The 23,943-nt window shown below is 40.1% G+C and overlaps 1 protein-coding gene across 1 annotated transcript; it reads right to left on the minus strand.

Annotated features, from left to right (window-relative positions):
* Nucleotides 1–23,943, minus strand: LOC309414436 (rap1 GTPase-activating protein 1-like; the record flags this gene model as incomplete). The annotated part of the gene is made up of 17 exons (XM_082011764.1): nt 1–121; nt 3,008–3,111; nt 4,346–4,492; nt 6,026–6,160; nt 6,849–6,935; nt 7,120–7,191; nt 9,867–10,022; nt 10,272–10,401; nt 11,044–11,144; nt 11,395–11,478; nt 11,569–11,622; nt 11,884–11,962; nt 13,429–13,532; nt 20,178–20,369; nt 20,456–20,494; nt 21,471–21,518; nt 23,926–23,943. 17 exons carry the CDS (start codon nt 23,941–23,943, stop codon nt 1–3), a joined length of 1,671 nt encoding a protein of 556 aa, XP_081867890.1.

Here is a 23,943-nt window from a genome sequence, read left to right on the forward strand (position 1 = left end):
TCACTTGCTTTTCCTACTGGGGAACTCTGGGGAGCTGGGACTGGATGATCCATCAGACTTCAGGTCAAAGAAAGTTCCTGGACTGTCCGGCACCTTCTGTATCCTCTCTGCAGTGTCTCTGCTGGGACAAAAGAGAAACCAGCTATACCCCAGGGCCAGAGTTAACCACTATCTATTCTAACACTTCCTTACAAGCCACAACACAAAGCTGAATCTCTCATATACACATGAAAGGGAAGCATATGTTGAGGGCAATATATTAGAAATGGCCAACTTCAAGCTCCTTTTGAATTTATATAAAAGCCTAAATTAATCTCAGTATTCTCCTTTAATTTTTCAACTTCTTTTTGTACACACACACACTTCATTGGTCTTAAGCTTTAGGATTGATTAGAGAGCTTACATATTTATTGCATAAAGAAAAAGGATTCAGCAAATTTCCCTGTTTCAGGATAGTTACAATAGTTTTATTGCTACTAGTACTTGCCATGATACTTCTGAAGAAAGCTGTGTGAGTAACTGAAAAGTGGGATATGTTAAATTATGGATTGTAAAACTCATGTTTTTGTTGGGCGTGGGGGGTTGTGGCTTCAGTGATAGAGTTCACAAAGTTCCTCCTCTGCTCTCTCGGTCAGTTGATTCTACCTATACTACTCACAGTTTCTCATGCCCGCATTTGTGCTAATATAGCTGTTTGTGAGACAGGAAATTATCCTGACAAAAAACAATCCTGAAACTAAAACAACCCTGAAACTTATATGAACAAACAGGATGGACTGGGTCAGCTCTGTCATCAAAGCCTGCATATCATGAAACTGTAGCTTCAAGGTGAAGTCACACATGATATCCTGAGCTCACTGCTGCCAGACAGCCTGTTCCAGCCTCCTCCTCTCTTACAGAGTGTACTTTTGGCTAGTACCCATCAGTCTTAGTACCCATCAGACTTCACCATGAACTAACTGGCAGACAATCCAATGAAAGAAAGTTGATACTTTTTCTGTTAGAATAATGGGCTGAATCAGTTCTATGAAGGGTTCGCTAAGCATCTGAGCCATTACAAGGAATAGGATGGAATTAGGTAGTTGAAAGAGATTCTGGGAGAGGGAAAGTATATCATCTGCTTTTCAGTAGCAATGAACCGTCAGAAAAAAACAGTTGCTAGTAAAACTGCACCTTCAAGAATCACCCAAAAAGTCTTTCACAAAACACAGGGTTCACTGTTCCTCATATCGAAGAGTACAAATAAGCAAAAGGAAAGCTAAATAAACCAAATAGCTTACCAATTCCCTCCTAGCAAAGAGTAGGAAAAAAAAAAAAAAAAGAAAAAATAAAACCAGGACTTTTCCTTGTTGTAGAAAACTCTTACAGATCTTTTAAGGGGATAGTGAAGGATGATGTATACAAAGTAATTGAGGGGCACAGCTGCCTAAGGTACAAAACTATTTAAAGTAGTCAGGAGCTGTGGCTACTCTGTTGGCTTAGACTGTTACTACAGGGAAGTTGTCTCAGAAGATTTTCTTTTTCTCAAAGAAAGTTCTATACTATTTTTATTCAGATTCGGTCATTCAGATTAGGACACCTCACTAAGGAAAGATCCAAGAGAACAACTGGAAAGAAGGGAAAAATGTAGTAATTCTGATAAGCTGAAGATAAATGTTAGCCATTAAGCTGAGTAGCTGTATTGTGTGAATTTAGCAAGATTGTGTAAACTTGCATGCCTTACTAATCACCAGTCTCCCTAGGAGGAACCAAAATGGGGTCCTTCAGGGACTAATAAAAGAATTATCTTGCCACAAAGATGATAAAGAGAATGCTACCGACATGAAGTCAGCAAAATTTCACAATAACTAGGGTAAAGGCAAAGGTGGTGGGGGAGATCATGACCATCAACCCAATTGAGGAACTCCACCAATTACCCCCTCCCACATTCTAGGAGCATGTGCACTAATTTAAATACATGTAACCAATAGCAAGAGATACAGTAATCACTAACCAATGAATGTAAACTTGGGCAGGTTTTTTATTGTTTTGCTAATCATGTAACAATATAAATATGCTGTAGTTTTTGTACAAAGCTAAGCTAGCTTTGTGGGATACCACCTAGCTTCCAGATCTGCTCAAACCTGCAATAAAAGGAATACCTCAACCATGTGTGACTATTGGTCTTGCATACTGGGTAAAGGTGCCACTTTTTGGGACAACAATTCTTCCTGTTGTGAAATCAGCAGTTTCCACATTAAAGATGGCTTTTCCGCATTTACACCGAGTCTTTAACTGTTCCCTGGAACTCTTGCAACTGGGAAAACAGTATGCAGAGCACTCATGTGAGTTTTGAGACTGTATAATCTTAAAAAGGTGTCTCAGCTCTAGCTGAAACAAATTTATTGATTTAACTAAATAATATTGAGTGAGCAGTAAACAACTTTTGAATGATTGTAATTCTGTCAAATATGCCAAATCACTCCTTAAATCTGTATGTTACCCCTTATTATAACTATTTCTCAGACCATCTAACTTAAACACTAGTTGTTTTGACTTAAAGCTTTTATTAAAAAAAAAAAAAATCATTTTTTTAAGATATCAGAAGTTTTGTCTATTTGAACTTTTAAACATAAAAACAAACAAGCAAGCACCCAATTCCCCTTCCCAAGTAAAAGCCTTTCATCTAAGTCTTACCTAAAAGTGGCAAATACAGAACAGGAGAACCAAAAGTCCTGGATCATACTGCACCAAGTTTAAGAGGTATCTTACTATGTTCCTCCACCCATCTCCCCCCTTCTTCCTCAAATATGGATTCCCACCATTTCCAAATGTCCTTTTTTATTCTGTTGGTTTCTGTCATTTGTCCATTTCTCCATTAGCTGACAATCAGGCCTTTCTCTCCATTCCAACCATTTCCATTTCAGTTCTCATTCGTGTTGATTTCTTCTCTGTCCTTATATGTGCCTTTATCTCCTTTTTTCATCTCCTCCTGTTTTTTCCTGTCTCATCTTCCCACAGCTCATACCTCTTTTCCTCCTGTATGTTCTCAATGCCAATGGCACTACTCCGTCGCCCATGGAAGCGGCTGGCTCGAGTACGTGATGGGCTCCTACCAGGCAAGGCAAAAGACTAGGAAAAAAGGAAAGTGTGACAGAAAGGAGGGAGGGGAACAAGACAGGAAAAACTGGAGAACTGGAAGCATGGGAGAGGGAACTTGCAATGTGGATCCAGATCCTCTCTACTCTGCAACACAATAGCATGGCTCAGCTCCACCGGTGCAAGAAAGAGTACTTTCTGTCAGTGAGAAAAAGAAGCTAGGGCTTACAAAGATAGTATGAGAAAGAGACAGATATAAAAACAAAGCAGAACAAGATACACAGCCAGTATACAGAGAAAGAGGCTCAGGAAGCAAGGTATCCCCATATGATGAGAGAAGAACAGGCAGAATCAGAAAGGTAGAGAAAACTAGAGGTTAAAGCAGAGAAGGAGGCAGCAAACCCAAGTCATTAAATAATAATGTGACTTTGTTGTGCTGACATAAGGAATGCATACAACTGAGTAAACTGTCACCAAGAAATGTCCACACTGAAAGGCACTTTCTGGGCTTACTCAGAGATGGTTTTTTGTAGTTTGCCTGTATCGACATCACTAGTGCAGAGACAATCATCAGCTGGATGCATTTGGCCAAGGTAACCATATTCCCAGTATCAGGAACATGGATCCTTTTCTGAAAACATTTTTCATGGATTTATTATGCTCACACTGATCACATATGTTTAGTATCCCTATCAAATAAAAATGGCTTTGATAGCGACTAAAAATATTCACTCTCTCACCACAAGCTTTATTAATTCTGCTGTTTGTTCCCACTATGCAAATTCTATTTACAGCAAAACAGCACCTTGAATAAACATTGTGCACCTGTTTATATTACAGAAAATAATCTGATTGGTGAAATTGAAGAAAATGGAACACACCTAGTGTCCTTATGTTCTTAGCTCTTGCCATATGACAATACAGTACCATTCTAGTCAAACCACAGTGCATGCATTTTTTTAAGGTATAGTAATGTACAGGATCTAACCCAGGATAGCAGAGATAGATGTCTGATGTAGAGTCATGTTTGGCTTTCTTCTCCCAGTCTGCATCAATTTCAGCTCTAGGTTACAGAGGAACTGGGACCAGAGATAGGCAGAGACAAAACATGCTGCAACACATGCTGCTCCCACTTGTGAAATGGGATGTTACAACAAAAAGAGATTCACAGAAGCACAAGAGGACAAACTAACAGGGAAAGAGAAATGTACAGGTGGGTCACAAAGGTATGCTGGGTTTCTTCTTACAGCCCACCCAAATACCTTACCGCAGCAATGGCCTTAGGGCCCTCGGCGACACTCTGGCTGAGGGCAAGGCCAGCTGTAGTTGGGCGGCTGGGCAGGGTGGCTGGCTGCTGTTTTCTCATGGATATCCCCATGGTATCCAGGCTCTGGCTGCGGCCTCTGATCACCCGCTGAACAAAAGGTAGGCAGGGAAACAGACAAACACAGATACACATATAGACATGCACACGGCAGGGCAGCATGAAAAGGACCAAAGATTGGGTGGAAAGTTGTGACAGATCAGAACCACAGAAATCCTAACTCCTAGAAGGCAGCACCTTAGATATTATGCACTTTTAGTCCTAGCCAATTCATGGAACTCACTGCCAGGGAAGAACTCTTCAAGTATATTCTCTACTTTCACCTCCCTTTTCCTGTTGCAATAAATTCCCTACCAGTATCCCAGCATATTGGATAAGACAGCATCATGTGGAGCAGTCCTACCCAGAACAGGCTACAAAACACAAAAATCAAACTCCTCTTCAAAACTGTAAGGTTCAGTCTTACATGAACATGAGTGCTGGTTCCAAAGGGAAAGCAGCCATTTAAAAATCTGCAGCATTTGAAAAAGCCATTTTGTGTTTACTCAGCCTTTTCCAGCCTTTTGTAAAAGTTATCCGCATACTTGACATGCAAATCCCAGCATCTGCTAAAAGTCTGAAAAGGACATTTTGGGATAATTAGCGTAAGACATGGATGGGTATGAAATTCCTGGTTAGCAAAGGCAGGGTAGACGGATTGTATGTAAAAATACACCCCACCAAAGCACCCCATCTCTAACCAAAGTTATGCATACAGCTACCAAACATATGTGAATGGATTAGTTTCACAGCCCTTGGCAGCTCTAACCAGCCCACCATACAAAGCATGTGGAGGTTACCTGAAGAAGTGTTCTTTATAATACATCTCTCCTGTCCAGACAGATAACTTATTATACAAAAGAAGTGGTGAGGCACTGCCCACAGAAGTGGGAAAGAGGAAGTAGATAGTAAAGTGATATAAGATTCTCTCTATATGAGGCTCAGTTTGCCTGTTTGTACAAAAACTTTGCTTTCTCATATCATCTTGATCACCTTTAAAAGTAAGTTCTGTCACTTTTGATCCTGATTTATTAAAAAAAAAAAAAAGTGTCATCTACACCGGTAAATTAACTCTGGCTTTTAGAAGGTAAGTAAAGCATCACAGTTTTTCTACAGTACACTCACAGATATGTTAGAAACTCTCTTGCAGTGGGTCTTGCAACTCTTTCAGTTACAAATGAAAATTAACTGGAAGAGATCTGCTGTACCAACTGAATGCTGCTTGCTACTAGTTATTAAACTTCCTCTTGCAAACACTGGCTCCTTTTTCTGTAAGTTAATGGAGTGAAACCCTGTCTGACACTAGACACCAGCATGAAGCATAAGGAGTTTGACTTCTCAGGAAGAGTATGGAATTCCACCCTGGATCTCTGTAGAAAGAGTGTAGGAAGGGGGGAAATGTCTTTTCTTGAGAGATATGGTAAAGCACAGCTGAAGATGCTTTAAAGAAAGGCTACTGGATGGAAAGACTTCTTCTGTCTCACCCTAAGCACAGCTGATCAGCAAGGTCAATATTGCTTGGAGGGACAGACAATAATCTTGAGAATGAGCATCTGGGTAAGGAATCAATCCACTATGGCTCACCTTGAAATTCTCTAGGAAGCCCCCACTGCCATTGTCTGTCTTGTCATCCTCCCCGATGGGCAATCCCATCATACTGCGGCTGCTAAGCTGCAGCTCCTCAAAAAGGCTCTCCAAGAGGGCACTCCGTGTTCTTTCCTGCATCAATATTGGGAATGAAAACACGGCTATTATTTGGAGTGGAGGGATTTTTTGTCCCCATTTTTGCAATGTCTCACATTCTCCTTTTAAATAAAAAAAAATCACAATTAAAATTAATTTAAACGGTATTTAGTGGGTTTAGCTGTATAGTTATAAAATATTTTACAGTAATACCCAGCCCTTTGAAAGGCTTTCTAAAAGAAGTCATAAAGGACATCAGTACTTTTTTACAGGTGATGAAACGGAGGCATGGATTGAGGGCAGTTTTTTCTAGATCAGGCAAGCAGCCAAGTCTGGAACAGAATTTTGGTACCTTGAACCAAATCAGTACGCATCCTGTAGCTCAATACTGAGTTTCAGCTAATACAGAATTTCCTCCAGCAAAATGTATGCATCATATTCTCATTCTTACTTGAGGATTAGATTCATATTACATTTACATTAGAATTAGATTTACATTTACATTACATACATTTATATTAGAATGTACTGTTCATGTTCTATCACACCTGCTGTGAAATACAAAGGGAGTATCACATAGCTAAGTATAAACACATTTCATCTTCCTTTTTTAAGCAACACAAAATTAGCAGTAGAAAAGGTAGAAAATTATACTGTGTTTTCTTAATCTGGCAGTAATATAGTTTTATAATTTTTAATGGAAGCAACCAGGTAATAGACCCACCTCTAGTTTAGCAAATTTCTCAGCTCTGTAGCAGCTGTACTCAGCATTAATGAGCTTGACCAGGAGAAATTCACGAAACTCTGCACTCTATAAGACAAGATGAAGACTAGACTGCAGATGAAAACAGTAATAAGAATAACACATGAGAAAAGCTCTGCCTTACTATCTTTAGACCTCCAAAGTCATCTAGCCAGACTGACAATACTGACTCAGAACACAAGGGTATGTACCATATCCCCCTGACATCTAACACTGGACCAGAGAAACAAACCTTTCTAAATATGGCTGGATTTGGCAAAGAGGGTCCAAAGAAGGGGACATCATCTCGGGCTGTGACTGAAACCTGAAACAATATAAGGGGAAAAAAATAAGTATCATAACACAAGTGAGACTGTCAAAGCCTTCAAACTACTATAGTACATCTGATCCCTCCTGAATCATTTACATACCCAAAAGAGATCTAATACGCTGTCCCATGCATCTACCTGTTTCTGTTCTGAATTTTCCCAGAAATTCAGTCAGCTAGATGTGCGCACAGTAAAAGCAACAAAAAACAATTGAACAGATTGCTTTTTAAAAAATATTTTTAATAAACATTTTTAATAATAACCAGTGTATTTAGAACAAAAAATAAGATTCTTCTATTCAGCCTGCAACATTTAACTCCATTAGAAGAACCTTTGTACTGACCTTTTGTTTTTTGACAGAGAATCCTCAGTGGAGATATACTGCACATTGAGAGGAGTATCTCAGTGACACCGCCTCTCTGAGTCATATGTGGTAAGTATACAAAAGCACTTTCCCAGTAAGAAATAAGGAAATGCACACTTTTTTTTTTTTTCAAATGTGCTCCTACCTGACATACCAATACCAGAAAAAGTAACTGTAATGCAGTCCAGTCTTTACATACTGTCACTTGGTTCTTCACAGCACCTACCCACATGCAGCTATCTTACCAGATACATACAGCACTTAAATGTGATGAAAAACGTAACTGTGAAATATTCTTGAGATGGAACAATACCATTATTTGCCATTTCATACAACATAGAACAATGTCAGAACAACTTAACAGCAACTGCCTCAAAATAACACTCCAGTGTAGATGTCACAGAGCCAACGAGAGGCATGAGTTTAATGTGCAGAAGAAGGAAAGGGGCCCTCAATTTAATTATGATTTCTCACATTGCAGGCCAGCTGCCCTAATTACATGGCCTCCCTCTCCCTCCCAATCGATATCTACCAGTTAAAATCCTGCTTTGCATTTTTAATTTTCTGATTGCAAGAATTGATTCAAAGAAATAAATTCCATTAATATTCCAATTTAGCCACTAGGCACTAAAGCTTAAGTAAATGGAACAACGGATAAAAAAAAAAAAAAAATCTTCACACACTTCAGTCTCTTAGGTACTAGAATGCTCTCAAGGACAAATGAGTTAAAACCCCTTTGGAAACATCTTTACAGAAAACTCTGCATTGGCTCTAGGGTCCTGACTGTGACTATTTCTTTTTCATGAAATGATGCAGGCAGACCTATTATCCTGATAAAAACAATGCCATTGCAGACAGGCAAAGATGAAAACAACAGCAGGAAGAGACAAGACAAATGGCAAGCTTCCCCAGCTCTTTCTCATGTCATTAAAAAAAAATCCAGTGAATCTCACTCCCTACAAAACAGTGAGAGGAAAACTGGAATGCCATGCCCCTGATCAAACATGAGGCTATTGTTTCACTACAGACCTGGCTGCCCATAGCATAGGGAACAATGGAAGGTGGTTGTTCCACCCCCTGCACCCTCTTGTTGGAAGATGACATGGGGATCCCGTGCTAATTTTGATATTCTTGATGTTCTTGTAGACCTCCAATGCATAAGGACTCATCATCACCAAATCAGAATTCCTACATAATACGAGACATAGCACTCTGATTAAAATGTTTCTACAATGGAAAAATCCATCACAGAATGCAAGCTTCTACATATTTTCTGCTCTCTCAGCATGACTGAAAATGGAACATAAAGTTATATAAACATCCATACGTAATCATGTGTCAGAAAGAGCTGTGTCCAAAGGCTGCAGATAGGGAATTCTTGTTCTAGAATAGCTTCCTTCAACTGGAGGGCCCTAACAGTAGTACTTCCCTGCCAAATGGGCATCAACTCTAGGATCCGCCAAAGCAGATGTAGCTGGTTTGGATTCCATAGATTAGGTCAACCAGCTGTGTCTGACCTACAGACTTAGGCAGTGCAAGCTCTCAGCACTGTGCTCTGCAGCATTAGCAACGCAGATATGGCTGTCAAGTGAATGAGTTTTACCTGACTTAAATAATGCAAGCAAGACATCCCCCAAAATGGCATCGATGGCTCCTTGTGCTCTTTGATGTAAACAAAATTTTTAATCTGAATTCATCCTCCTTCAATTCCCAAGCTTTAAGCTTCAGAAATTCATCATCTACTTTGAAAAACACAGAAGTACATTCTAGTTTCATGTGTAGATACTTAACAAATTGATCAAATTATTCTTTAACCTTCTATTTGCTAGGTAGAGGCAGTAAGCAGTCCTGGGCTCCTTTCTGTAAAATACTCACATTCCAGAACTTTAATCATTCTCAGCCTGACCTCCTAGCCCCATCCAGCTTATCAATATCTTTATGAAATCTGCATACTCAAGAAACATGAACACATATTGCTAAACAGTAGCTATCACACCAAACAGAAGACCTCTGCAAACCTATAGAATAGAGAACAACATAGCAGGAAGGAGATTCCTGGTCAGAGATCAAAGAGTGGGTGAAGGGGAAGGAGAGCTGGTGGCAGCTACTAGATTTCTAGGCTTACTGGTAACAGATCTAATTATTGCCTCTCACTGAAAATATTGATTAAGTTTACTAGCAGAGCAAGCAAAGCTGTTAGGGTAAAAGCTGCCTGAAGCTGTACCTCTCCCAAAGGCCCATGAACAGGTTTCCACTTAAGGATCAGTATCAGTAAATCAGTAGAGGAATCTATTTGGCCCTGTTTACCTTGTAGAGAGTGTCCCCAGTAGTGCCACGAGTGAGCTGAACTACCACATAAGCATGTAGGAAATTAGAAGCAATCATATCAGGGACAAAAGGCGTGCTTTCATCCTGGAAGATGATGGCTACAATGTCATTCCCAATGTGACGCTTCCGCTGAAGCTGGAGAGGAAAAAAAATAGTAAAGCAAGAAGGCAGGTGAGAAAAAAGAATGGTATGATGGGGCCTCAAACACCAGTCTGTCTAGCATCTCCAACGCATCTGTTCAGCCAGATCCCTCATCACTACTTTTACTCCAGCCATAATTCCCAATATTACATAGTTAGGCTTTCTCCCCTCAAACTAGCCTTTCATCAAATACCCCTCCCCTCTTAACCACATTGCTGAATTCCTTAGTTCTCCTTCCAATACCTGCTGAGAATCTCCCTCTGTGAAGGGCAGCTTTGTAGACACATGAAACATGATCTCCTTGCCCCGGAAATTTGTATAAACCGACTCAGTGCCTGTTTGACCTCTAGTGACATCCAAGCCTCCCCGGAACCTGAGCAAATCCATACCATGCCATAGGTCAGGCAGGACGGAGATGAGAAAGTAGACAGAAGAAAGAAGATATCAGTAACAATAGCTTGGTATATCAGTATTGTCAAAGGTGATTTTTAAGAAATCAGTGATAGTGGGGCACCAAATCTTCCCAAAACAAATGCACTGACTGAAGCTGCACAATGTTTCTGCTGATGAACATACTTGCTTGCTAAAAGCTATGAAGCTAAACCAGGGATTCTCAAAGGAGCTACTTTCTTTGGCATTCTTCCGAGAGACACAATCCATGTTTTAGAACTACAGAAAGGACAGGTTGCCCCACAGAAAGAGACTAAAACAATACTGACACCTACCACTGTGAAACAAGCTTACATTCACACAGTCAAATAAAATTATTCTTTACTGATACTGTGGGTCAGATTGAGATACAAGGATATCTTTAAATGAAAATACCAGCAGACACATAAACTCCAACTGGTTCCCAGACAGGATGGTTGACAAAAAACAGCCTAGGGCTTCTCCACCTGCCCTGGGATTCAGAGGACACATCACTTTTCTGAAAGCAGGGCTCTAAGAGTCGCAGCCTCTGAGCATGCGGTGTTCCCTAACTCAGTCTGGCTTTCCAGCGGCGCTGGGTACGCACCCACGGAAATCCTGCAGCTGAATCTTGTCACCAAGGAAATCCAGGAACTCCAGGAAACCCAGACTCTCTTCCGTGTTACTGAAGACTTCTTCTTCGGTCGTCTTCAAAAGGAAAGGAGAAGTCATAAGGAGCACATGCAGTACAAAGAACAGGCAGTAATTTCTATACACAGTTCAACTAGCTTTGAGGACCTGCACAAACAAATCAATCAACATAAGGCCAGCTTCTGTTCTTTCTCTTTACAGCATCTGTATTTTTCACAGATAGTACAGACCTCGTTATTACATTTAAGTTAAAAGAACCAACTATTTGTATTTTGCCTCAAGCATCATGGGTTCTGAGGGAGCTTACCTGTCCAGGTTTCTGGTAGATGACCCCAAATTTGAAGTTATTGCTTATGACATGTTCATCAAATGCAACAATAAGCTGTGAAGCCTGAGGTAATGAAAATATAAATCATCAGTCGGATGTCATTAGCCAGACCTTGATGGAAAAGGGACATACAGACATATCAGAACATTATACCTTCGGGTAGAGGACAGGAAAGAAGCGTTCAACATTCACATCCTCACACAGTAGCTGGAGAGAAAGAAACAAAACTGTGATTACTATGTGTCCTAGCATGCTGCAGGCATGAGAGCATAGGCACTATTTATAATTACGACAGGAGTCCCTTCAGGCAAAAATTCTGAGGTAAAACTAGAAGAAAAAGAAGAGGCGCTAAAAGGGAAGTATGACAGTACTATTGAGGAATAGTAGAAAAGAGGGAATGGGAGGACAGAGGTGAAAGTAACTTGAAGAATGAGGCTGTATAAGCAAACAGGCAAGAACGAATCTCACCTTTGCCATCTGGACAGCATTGGGAAACTCATTCAGACAGGAAATGGGGATCAGGTCATGTTTGGTGCCAGCCCGAGTCCTGACACAAAACAAAAAAGGCATTAGAGAAAAAGCTGAAGGGAGACATAAGCAATGCTGGCTCTTAAAAGAGTAGCCATTCTTTTAGATTATCCTTAAAGCAGTTAATTCTAGAGGATTAATTTTAAGCCTGGTGCATAAAATCACTGAAAAGTGGAGGTATTTACACTTTTTAGTGCTCTTCACTTGTGAGGAGCAGAGGAAGACAAAACACGGATGCTTAGTCTCTTGCTCCTTTGCAATTCTTTTCTTGCTTGAAGAAATATTTTGCTCTTCCCCACCACTACCATTTTCTTTCACAGATTATCTAAATGTTGAAACATAATTCACGGACACAGTATTATAATTGATTCATAAGATCATACAATGAGGGTTTGAAAGACTGTTAAAAGGTCTGTTAGAGACAGCCTAGGAAAGCAGATCTATGCAAAAGTACAGGAGGTAGAAACTGGTGAAGCATTGTTCCAGAAAGCTGACAGAGAAAAGTTTCCTTTCTCTATATATATACATATTGAAAGAGAGATGTCTTTCTAGGAGAGAAGAAATATTGGGCTGTCAGAGCCCTCTTCAAACAATTATAAACAAGCTATTGAGCAAAAGGTGCTGCATACAATATGATATCTTAATTACTACCCTTTTGTTCCTCACTGGTCTCTTCCATGTAGGAAAGTTTCTGGGCTCAGATAAACATTCCCTGGCACAGCTTTTTTTTCTACCCAGATTATTGCTCTGCCTGGCACTCTGAAGTGTTCTCCACATACAATGGGGGAAACCCACTAGTGATTCTCTTGTAGCTGAGTACTATGTAACCAGTATTCTCCCTCAGTCATGGATGAGTCCTTGTCAGCAGCAACTGTACAATGGCTGCTTCCAGGAGCATATTGCCTACTGAAGCACATCCAGCCCATAATGTGATAAAAAGCTTTTCTGCAGCATGCCTCTCATCTATGCAAGATCCATCTCTGTTCTTCCTCTAGTTCATTCAGCAGCTCTCTCCAGGTAATGGCTCTCTGTGGAAGCCCTAAAGGTTATGGCACTTCATAGGCTGTCCTGGAAAGCTAAGGAATGTTCTAGCTCACCTTGAAGGGAGCCTTAGTCTCAAGTACAAAGCACAAACACAGGCCTGGGCTCAGCTGCTCTCCACTGAGGAATCCATATTCTCCTACAGAGTACTCACATGTCTCAAAGTAAACAGAATAAACAGAAAAACTTTCTTTCTGAGGGAAGAACAGATGTTTTTCACACAGGAACTATAATGATGTGCCTGCAAACACTGCTTCAGCTTCCTGAAGGAAACTGCTGAGAGAAACTCAGAGGGGAAGGCAAGAAAAGAAGTCTCAAAGGTTCCTTTGCAGTCCTTACCAGGAGAAAGTCATAAGATTCACACCCATATCTATGCAGAGGAAGCTCAAGGCCAGATGAGAGACACAGCATAGTAACATACACTTCAATGACACGCACTGTTACCTCAGCAACAGGCGTAGATTTTCCTGTTTCTCGATCTGTTCATACTTCACAGAAAGTATCAGGTAGCCCAAGGACGTGTCACTGGAATAAAAGTTCTGGTGCTCCTGAAAACAGGAAGCCAAAATGCATTATTCCCAACATGCTTTCCAGAGAAGTTTACCAGATTTTTTGCATACAGTGACTCAAGATTAGCTAATTTTTTTTTAACTAGCTATAACATGCTTGAAGACATGCATATGCTATCTCCCAGTTCCCTTGGTGATCAATGCATGAGTATATCAGTCAAAGTTCATCCACTGTCACTTCAGTTCCTCCTCAGCTGTCATCAGAAGGGCTCCTAAGAAGGAATAGGATGAGCACATTCAGCAACACATTTTGAAGAAATCAAGTTTCTTGTAAATAAATTCATATCCTTCATGGACTCTGCCTGTATCCATTCAGACTCTGCATGACTAAGAAGTGGTCTCCAGCACATTCAACTGGATGCGGTCATGGGAATTTTCTATATAAACAGTAATGGCAGAATCGGTATACCAAGTACTTGATCTCTAAGAGCACTCACATCTCAGAGAGGATGCAGTCAGAGCTCCAGGTAACTACTTTGCAGGTGAAGACTGTTCCCAGCAGTGCCACTAGCACTGCTGGAGCTTTAGTGAAATGTGCCTCAAACAGAGAAAGTCATTCAGTCAAACAATGAACCATAATGCAAACATTTTCATAGGCTCTATATAGAAGTGGCCATACATTTTTCCTGGGTATACAGCCATGTTCCAATGGCCTGGGTATATCAATCTATATATTTTATATATATATATATTAAACTATAACATGCATATTTTTATATATAACCCCTAACCTCAAAAGGTTAAAGCCTTTTGACAAGTGATGTGAACAGAAACCTCTAGCACAATGAGAACACTATATAGGTGGAATCATCCAGAAATACTTAGATTGCTCCCATTTCCTAGTGGAAAACCACTTTATGGCCAGTTTTTGGAGTTGGCTGCTACATAAACTCTGATCAAACAAAGAACTGAGACTGAACTCATGCGTTTCAGCACACAGTCCAAAATTATTGGATTTGAGGTATAAGCAGGACAGAGAGACCAATGAGAATGTCATGCAGAGGTTCCAATTCTCTTTGGATTAGATTTATTAGATTGACATCTTCATCTCTTGCTGCTGGCAAGAATTTCTGTTGAAAGGGGCAGTAGTACATTCCAGTATTTAGCTTTCAAGTCAGGAGAACAGAGTGCGATCAGTATGGTACTTCTGAGCTAGCAATGACAGAAGTTGGGGTAAGATAGATTTCTTCTCAGCAAAGCAAAATAATAATAATAATAAAACAAAATAAAACAAAACAAAGAATCCACAAACCAAAATAGTCTCAGCTACCCTATAGCAGACAGAATTATCAGTGCCTCCTTATGCCTTGGGACTGTAAATATCAGGAGAAAGTCATACAGCAATCTGTTGATGGTGGAATCAGGAATGTGTCCAGAGATCTTCAGTGCAGAACACCTTAGGCAACTGAAAAACAATCAAGACTTTCCTTTGGTATCTTTTGTAGACAAATCTTGGGCTTTTTCAAATCCCAGATGATGTACCTCAAGACATCCAGTTGTATTTCCCACTTGTGGTTCTGTAGGAAAAAACAGCTCTATCCACTCACTCAGAAGTCAGACACTCCCAGGAGATAAAATGCACACACTATAATGGGGAGCTTGATTCCCAAATTTCACTTGTCAACTGTTTCACAGGGAAGAGGTACCAACCACCATCTTGTTTGTTGATATATTTGCTAGTGATAGTGTTGCCCATCACCAACTTGAAAGATACCATCAAAGTACTCTGCATACATTTTAGTGTGTACAGATTCTGTTCTAATGTACAGCAGTGGTTTTATGCTGTTTGGTTGTAGAAATTATCTCCTCAGCCTAAATGCAAAGTCATAGTCAAATTAAATGGAGGAGAGGGATAAAATACCATTCCCCAGCCCAAATAATGAATGGGCTGTTCTACCATCAGAATAGCAGTCATCTCAAATCAAAGACAGAGTCACTTTGCAACATGAGAAGACCACCAAGGAGCATGAAGTCAGTAACTAGGATTGCAAGATCTGGAGGGAGCACCACAGGAAGCACTGTACAAATGCATCCTTGTGCATGACACAGAAGTGTTATGCACTGGAACAGCAAGTTAAGTGTCCAGTTGTACAGTCAGAACTTGCACAATTTGGAATATATTCTGTGAAAGGAATACTCCAGACACAGCTAATTAATAACAAGGACTCCATGGGAGCAGTGTGTAATTTGATCAAAAAGAGCTGCTAGTCTGAGAGTTCCTTCCTCAGCATTTGCCTAGAACATACAGAAGGTCTGTTTTGTCTCTGGTGGATTGCAACCTCTCCCAACACACTGTTGAGATTGCCTTTTACTGTGGAAAAAAATCAAAACAATTTTTTGTATTAGTCATAGTTCTGACTCACTGTGAAATAAAGACACATCTAGTGAAATACTCTGATACCTATGTGGACATAAGCAACTTGAAGCCAACAGACATAAATCAATCTCATCTTTAGGGGGTGGGGGGTAGGGGGAACCAAAAAAAGGGAATGACTACAGTCACTACCCTGAATTTGGATGTGAAGATGAAGCTACTGAACTTCTTTAAGTCTTAGAGATATCATTGTCCTCGCTTCCTCTTTGAGACAGGAAAAAAAAAAACCAAAACCCAAAACTGCCCTGCAGTTTTCCCCAGACTTACAGGGAAAAAGTTTTATGACTTCTGGTGGTAGCATAGCCTACCTTCTCCTGAAGCAGACCGAACAACTGGGTCCTGCAAAAGATAAAGTATAAGTGAAGAGCAGCAAACAGAATAATGTGGCCTCTAGCTGCAGTGTTCAAATCACAGAAGTCCAGTGTGATCTGTCACACAAGTCAATGGTAGTAACTGAAACTTATCTATATGTGGGAAGAAAAGCCGAAATCAAAGGAAGCCACAAAGGCTGAGAGGACAGTTTATTTCCCCTGACCATGACTTTCAGGATCCTAATAGATTTTTTCGGATGTGAACAAGAGTCGGTGGACATTGTGACCAAAGGCAGAAAGACAGAGCAGCTGAGGAATAGACAGATTCAAGGACCAAAACAAAAGCATGCTCAATGGTCAGTTGAAGTCTAGAATCAAAGACGACCATAAACCAAAGAACTCATATGCTAGGGTGGATGCCCAAGACAGGCTGTTAGGGAAAAAGATGGCACAATGCCAACAAAAGTCAGGACTAGAAGGCAGAACAAAGGAATAGGAGCCAAAGCCTGAGGTTAGCTGCAGCCAAAAGTAACACTGAGCTACAAAGACCAGAAAACAGGATGCCTTTTGTTGAGACTTCTAAGCCAGACCCCAGCAGGTCTGACACATTGCAATCTCAATTGCTTTGGAGACTGGACTATCAGTTCTGCAGCTGGCATAACCAGGCAAAGCTGCACAAAGGGGTGCAATCTTCACAGAAGAACAGGCATCAGAATTAGCAGAGGTCTTAAAATAATGGAATTTTTGTCAAAGCTACTCTGGATGCCTAGCTTTATCCTGAAGGTAAGCCTGGGTTTTAAACTGAGATCTGAATAATCATGTGTATGAACAAAATAATAATTTCTTCATTCCTCTGTGACTTTCTTACTCTGTAAAAACACACAGGCAACAGAAGGCAGACTCAGAGTCCTTCAATATACAACAGCATTTATCATTAGCTGTCCTGAATTTAGAGATGAACCATCAAAAGGCTTTATGGTTAATACTGAAGATTGCAACTCAGCAGTGACAAGATATCCTGGATCTGAGATGTCCTATGTATAGGTACAAATTTGTTCAGCCATAGAAGCAGTTTCTGTAACATTAAGGCAGTATGAAAGGAAGTTCTAGATTTTAAGCAGATCTCTCTAAAAGCAATTAAGTATCTTCCATGGGGGCAATGAAAAAGTCTAATAGAATACACACGGAGTGCTGACAGCTTGCCTGAGAAGTTATAAGGTTATTAAGACATCTGCCATATTCTTATCCACTTGGGTTCTTTTTGATGAAACAGAATTATTTTTCACTACTCAGTAGCAGCAATTGCACCAAAGATGAACAAACCAGACAAAAGTAAAAGACATCTTCCCCATGGGACCTGGTATGTTTCCTGGCTTGTGGCCAGCAGGATGAGGAAAGTGATCACTGGTGAGGCTGCACATCAAATACTGTGTTCAGTTCTGGGCCCCTCACAACAAGACAGACATTGAGGTGCTGGAGCGTGTCCAAAGAAGAGCAATGAAGCTGGTGAAGAATCTACAGACCAAATCTTATGAGAAGCAGCTGAGGGAACTGGGGTTGTTTAGCCTGGAAAAAAGGAGGCTCAGGGGAGATCTTACCGCTCTCTACAACTACCTGAAAGGAGGCTGGAGCAAGGTGGGTGTCAGTCTCTTAAGTAACAAGCGATAGGACAAGAGGAAATGGCCTCCAGTTGTGCCAGGGGAGGTTTACATTGGATATTAGGAAAAATTTCTTCATCAAAAGGGTTGACTAGCATTGGAACAGGCTGCCCAGGGAGGTGGTTGAGTCACCATCCCTGGAGGTATTTAAAAGATGTGTGGTGCTTAAGGACATGGTTTAGTGGTGGACTTGGCAGTGCTAGGTTAAAAGTTGTACTTGGTGATCCTAAGGGTCTTTTCCAACCTAAATGTTTCTAAGATTCTATCAGTTCTTTTAGCAATAGGAGCATAGGAAACTAGAGAACACCAAAAGATCTTTACAGGATTCAAAATGGGTACATTAGCCCATTCTCTTCCTTCAAGACCACTGAAAGTAAAAATACAATTAACTGAAAAAATTTGGCAACCTGATAAAATACTGGGATGCTTTCATCCCTGAAAAAGAAAGAAAAGCAGATTTGGTGGTCAAATGATTATGTGATGACCTACAGGAAGATAGTGATACCTGAACATCCAAACCCATCAATAGTGATAGACAACCAATAAGCTTACAGTACTGAGTAGGCAGCATCATTATTCCAGCAAGCCTTCTTTTCATAAAAGCATAAGGTGTCATCAGTCAGATGACAACAAGGACCTGGAAGCTACTGCCATTGCTGGCAACTGAAGAACACAGAACCACTAAGGCTGGGCTGGTACTGAAATAATACCCGATAATGTTGTCTCCTTGCAGGCCCTCCCTGCACCTCTGCTTGGAGAAAACTTAAAAAAAAAAAAAAAAAAAAATCTTGGGCTGATGTCAGCTTGTCATGACAGAAAAACAGTAACAAGGTCCAAAACACATGTATTTGCATACCAGAGGAAAATGAACCTGAATATGAGATGACCTACAGTCTCAGCAAGTTAGAGAGCATGTTTACTAAAATCATAGACTTGAAGTAATGAAACAAAATTAGAGAGACTTTAAAATAACAAAAGAGATCATTAAAATTACACCTAATAATAAAAATGTCCTTTGACTGCTTCAAATAGTTTCCATCTGTTTGTCCTGGGTTAAGCTAGAATTTCACACTAATTACTTAAGACATAGCTCTTTCCACTGAGAGAACACCAGAAGTGTTCAAAATACTGGTAGTGTTCAAAAAACGTGTGGACATGGTACTTCACGACATGGTTTAGTGGGCATGGTGGTGTTGGGTTGATGGTTGGACTTGATGACCTTGAAGGTCTTTTCCAACCTTAATGATTCTGTGTGACTCCACTGAGTCAGTTCCCCAACAGTTCACAGCACTGCAGCAACAATACTTTAACCAGCACAAAGAAAGGACAGCAAAAGGACAGCATAATGGAGAAATACATGACCACATATGAATGTATGGCAAGAAAGCTTCTCTCATCAGCACTGCCAGCTTCAAGTGCTTGTGAAGCTGCACCCAAAGATTCTTTGACTGGCATTTCCATTTATACCTTTATTAAATCCTTCTCTTTGTTACAGTCTTGAAAAACAATGTAGACTTTTAATAATTCCCACAGTATATAAGACATAAGGTCTTACAGCCTTCTTCCTGCAGGCAAAATGAATCTTACTATGTAATCACCATATAAGATATAGACCATGAAACAAAAAAAAAAAAAAAAAAAAAAAAAGGAACTGAGCTGTGGCTTGTATGTCCTAGCACTTTTTTTGGTGTTTGTTTTATAGGATCTGCTACAAGGTGTTCTGCAAAAAGTCTTGAAAGAATTCTTTGAGTGACCTAGCATATGCAATATGCACACCCACACCACAGACATATATATTAAGTTTGTAATACTACACATACTCTAATCTCCCATCTTGTTTAAAGAATATTCCCTAAACCACTAACTGCACCTCTCCCATCACATGATGCTTATGGACTCTTCTTCAGCTAAGAGTTGTTCACAGTTACTCAAAGCATGCAAAAGATATTTCTTTGCCTTTCTGAAATAACCTTCCCATGTTATCAGCAAGAAAAGGACCCAACCCACACAGCATCAAAATCACTGGTCCCTCTTAACTTTGAACTGAAGAAATACTCTCCTTGTGGAAAAACTTTGAGCTCTCTCCTTACCTAAGCCTTTAAGCTATGGGCAAAGACATGCCACACGGTAGTTAGGTACCTTATTTACATTAGTTCAAGGCATCACGAGGAATTGAAATGGAGTGGCTATGCAGTTATTTCTAAGCCTATCAGGAAAAGCCTGAGATTAATTTCAGCCCTGAGACTTGGTGGGCAGAGAAGGCTCTGAAGATCATCCTTACCTTCCCCAGAAAATGTTTGCGGTACAGCTTGGCTGTAGGGTCACTCTCTAGTTTCACTTTACCACTACAGGGAAAGGGTACGTCAGACGGAGTTGGACTCAGGCTGGAGAGGTTGTGGCTCGTCCCTTCAATCCAGTAGCCCCCAAACTGGGGTAAGATAATAAGAGGATATGGCCACCCTTTCTGTAATACCTATTCAGGAGGACACAGAACATGAAAGCTGAAAAGCCAATAAAGTCCAAGGAAAAAAAAAAAAGAGTACAGCAGTACTAACTCACCTCGTGGATGCTGGGGTAAGGAATATACTCCTCTTCTGTCTGAAACCAGAATAGACCATTGGCAAAAGTGCATTACATTGTTTAAAGTGTTATCCTCTCATGATGGCACAAGCTGTGCCCTCAGCTTCCACTCTGCCCTAGTCCATCTTTAGAGTTTTACTTTAGGATTTAAGGTTAGAATCCATTTCCCAGGTCTCAGCATTATAACAGAACTTTGATAACAATAAATTTAGGAGTCAGATTTCACCCACCTTCCTCCTTGAAACTACGCAGAATACAGACATGCAAAATGAGGAGGTAGTAAAACTATAGGCCAATTGGACGAGGTTAGGTCCATAGCTAGACCTGTGGTATACAACTGAACAGTGCTGAGGCATGACTGTAAGAACAGGAGGAGTATCTGAGCCACTTCATGCCAGTTGGATGCCCCTTCCATCACCACATCTCTGTCAGAATTGAGCTATATCAATTCTCTATACGGCTTTTTTTTTTTTTTTAAGGTCATGCCCAAGACTGAATTCAAGGTCAAGATTGATTTTAAGGTTACTGTGCCTCAGCTGAGGCTGAAAGAATGGAGAGGAAGAGTTGAGAATTTAAAGATGGGAACCTGTTCTTATTGGCCCAATATTGAGGGAAACAAACCAGCTTTCTAGTAGCACCTATGAACCCTCAAGCAGACTACTGAAATAAATGCAATGTGGTTTCATAAATATTATAATAAATGGAATAAAATTTAAGAAATTATTTAGTCAAAACTAAGACTGTTAATAATATTAAATGCTTATTGGAATCACTTAAATTTGAAAAAGGGAAGTATTGATTCTGTTTCATTACATAGTTTCACCCTCTTGTGCAGCAACTTCAAAACAATAAAATAAAAAAAAAAGACAGGAATATATGTATTCTTGAACTGTTTGTAGTCTGCCTGTTCACTGCAAGATAAAAATACACTGCAAGCCAGGTCAGTTATCTGCCATTCTCAGCAATTTAGGACGCAACAATGACTTGGCCTGACCTTGAGAGGAGCTGGAAGGGAACATCTTTGTTCATCCAGACGACTCCCCTAGCAACAGAAAGTCAGAAACAGTTAATCCTATGTTTTAGCACATCTGTTTCACTTACCCTCTGTGTCCTTCTCCATATCACAAATATGTATATTTTGTCTCTCTCTGTAATCTTCTATTTTATGCAAGTTTGGAAGTTTGAAATAAACAGAAGGAGTAAAGCTAGAATTTAGCCAGTCCCCTAGTTTGGCATTAAAACTTAACACCTCCCTTACATCTCTTAAAAAGCAGAAAGCTGGCAGAAATCAAAAGCAACCTCCCAAACTGATTTTCTTATTTCATTCTCTAATCACTTCCAGTTACTTTACTTCCTATCCCAAGCAATAAAAAAAAAAAAAAAAAGGAACAGGTAAAGACAGAATGCAAAAGAACAGTATTTCAGACCATTCATTCCTGTCCTACTTTTCCCTCTCCCTTGAAGATACCATCAGGCAGAGCATTGAGAATCTCAGAGCAGGGTTAAGAGAAGTAACAAGCACTTGTTTCGAGGATTATGGCAAGGCAGGAAGGCTTTAAGCAGCTTCTGTGTCTTGCTTCCATCCACATAAGGGAACAAATCTTTCTCCTGGAGGCAAGACAGAAAATCAGAGCTGCTCTCCATCCATACATCTGACTAGTACAACAGACTCTTGCAGGCAGCAAGGAGCCACATAGCAAAGCCCTGCACATCTACTTTCCTAGGCACTGTTACTGTGACATGGGTTGGAATGGCAGGGCAAAAGACTGCTGGATGCCTAGTTTCTTCCTGAATCAGCAGCTAGCATCCAGACTTGATTCTCTTTCTAAATGCTATTAGAAAGCCCTCTGCCTTCTCATCCTGGCAAGGCTAGCTCACTTCCACCACAATTCTGCAGCAGAAGCACACAGGAATAGGAAAGTATTCGTGAGGACAACCCCAACACAAACTGAGCAGAAGCCCAGAACAAAAGAAGCCAAAAAGATATGGTGGACAACAGGCTCCCATAAAATGCTGGCCACAGTCCAAGTGGGCATCAATACAGACAGAAGATTAAGAGGCAAAACTTGCATTGTCAGATAGAAAGCTGAAGACCAGGATTTAAGTTGTAGCTTTCTCTTATACACAATACATGAGTATTCAACTAGTGCTACCTAAATCTTGTAACTCTCACACCAGAACATGATGCTGAGAGTACATTTTTATGTGACTCCTTAATGGAGTGGCTAATCAGGGATCCCAGACAGGTTAAGCAGCTCTCAACTTTGTTCTGAAAATAAGCAAGATCTGATTTATAACAGCTATGTCTATGCAAGTATTCTACAGTGGAACTAGCTTGTAAACTAGTATCTGGTAGAAATATATTTATCTGAGTGGAGGTCTACAGTGGAGACGTAAGAGGCTCAAGAGCAAAAGTTTGGGGCCAATGCTCCAGCCATATAGGGTGAAAAAACTATAGCAACAACATTAACATTGGGCAATAGCAACATTAGATCAAGGATTAACAATGATCAGTTGCATGAGCAACAAAAAAAAAAAAAACCCAAACACATCCATGTACTTGGCATTTCGCTGCTGCCTTCCACCTCCTCATCTTTATAATCCCACCAAAGTCTTGCATTTTGCTCATATCCATAATATGATCACCCAAATTCCAGGAAAGAAGTTAATTGTTTCTTCTAAGTCTAATTTCTGCACATAAAAGGCAGGTGTTCTGTGCCATGTTACATGTTACGTTAGGTCAAAGTTAACCATAGCATTTTAAAGAAGGTTTATCACTCAGAGAAAATATTGGTCGTCTGTAAGGATGCTCTGAGAACAGATAATCTGAAAAAATTAGTTCTAAAGATTTTGTTGTTAGAGATATAACACATATAACATTATATTACCATATTTTTATTTGATAGGGCAGGGTTGGTTTTTTTCCCCTCTTACTCTACTCTAATTTTATAATGTAATATATGCAACTAAATGCATGTATTTCCATAAGAGAATTAAGCCAGAGTCCTTCTTTCTTGTGCAAGTTAAAGACAGGGCCCAGAGCAGTTATTTATTAAACTGGATGACCTTGCTAAATGCAGTTATGTTATCATCCCATTAATCACCTGCCATTAGCAGCTGCTACCCAGCAGCAACATAGTTTCTTGAAGAAGATGCCAGAGATACTTTAATGCAACTTTGATTTTCTCTCAGAATCACACTTCTGCAAAGAACAGGTAGAATTATAATAATTTGTGTCTATTCTTTCCATCAAGCTGGTTGGAAAAATGAATACAGGAAAATGCTTTTGAAACTCCATTTAAGAGTAGGTATAGCAGCTTGGGCCTAGAAGAGCTAAATATTCGGCAAGCCCAAATTAAAGGGTATTGGGGAGTGAAGTGACAAGACTATTTGTTTGGCTATGAAAAAATCAAGAGATCCCAAAGTTTGAGAGAATAACTTCTCCTTACCTGCATTTTTTCAATCAT

The sequence above is a fragment of the Phaethon aethereus genome (genome assembly GCF_964289735.1).
Source record: "Phaethon aethereus genome assembly, chromosome: 1".
NCBI classification, from domain to species: Eukaryota; Metazoa; Chordata; class Aves; order Phaethontiformes; family Phaethontidae; genus Phaethon; species Phaethon aethereus.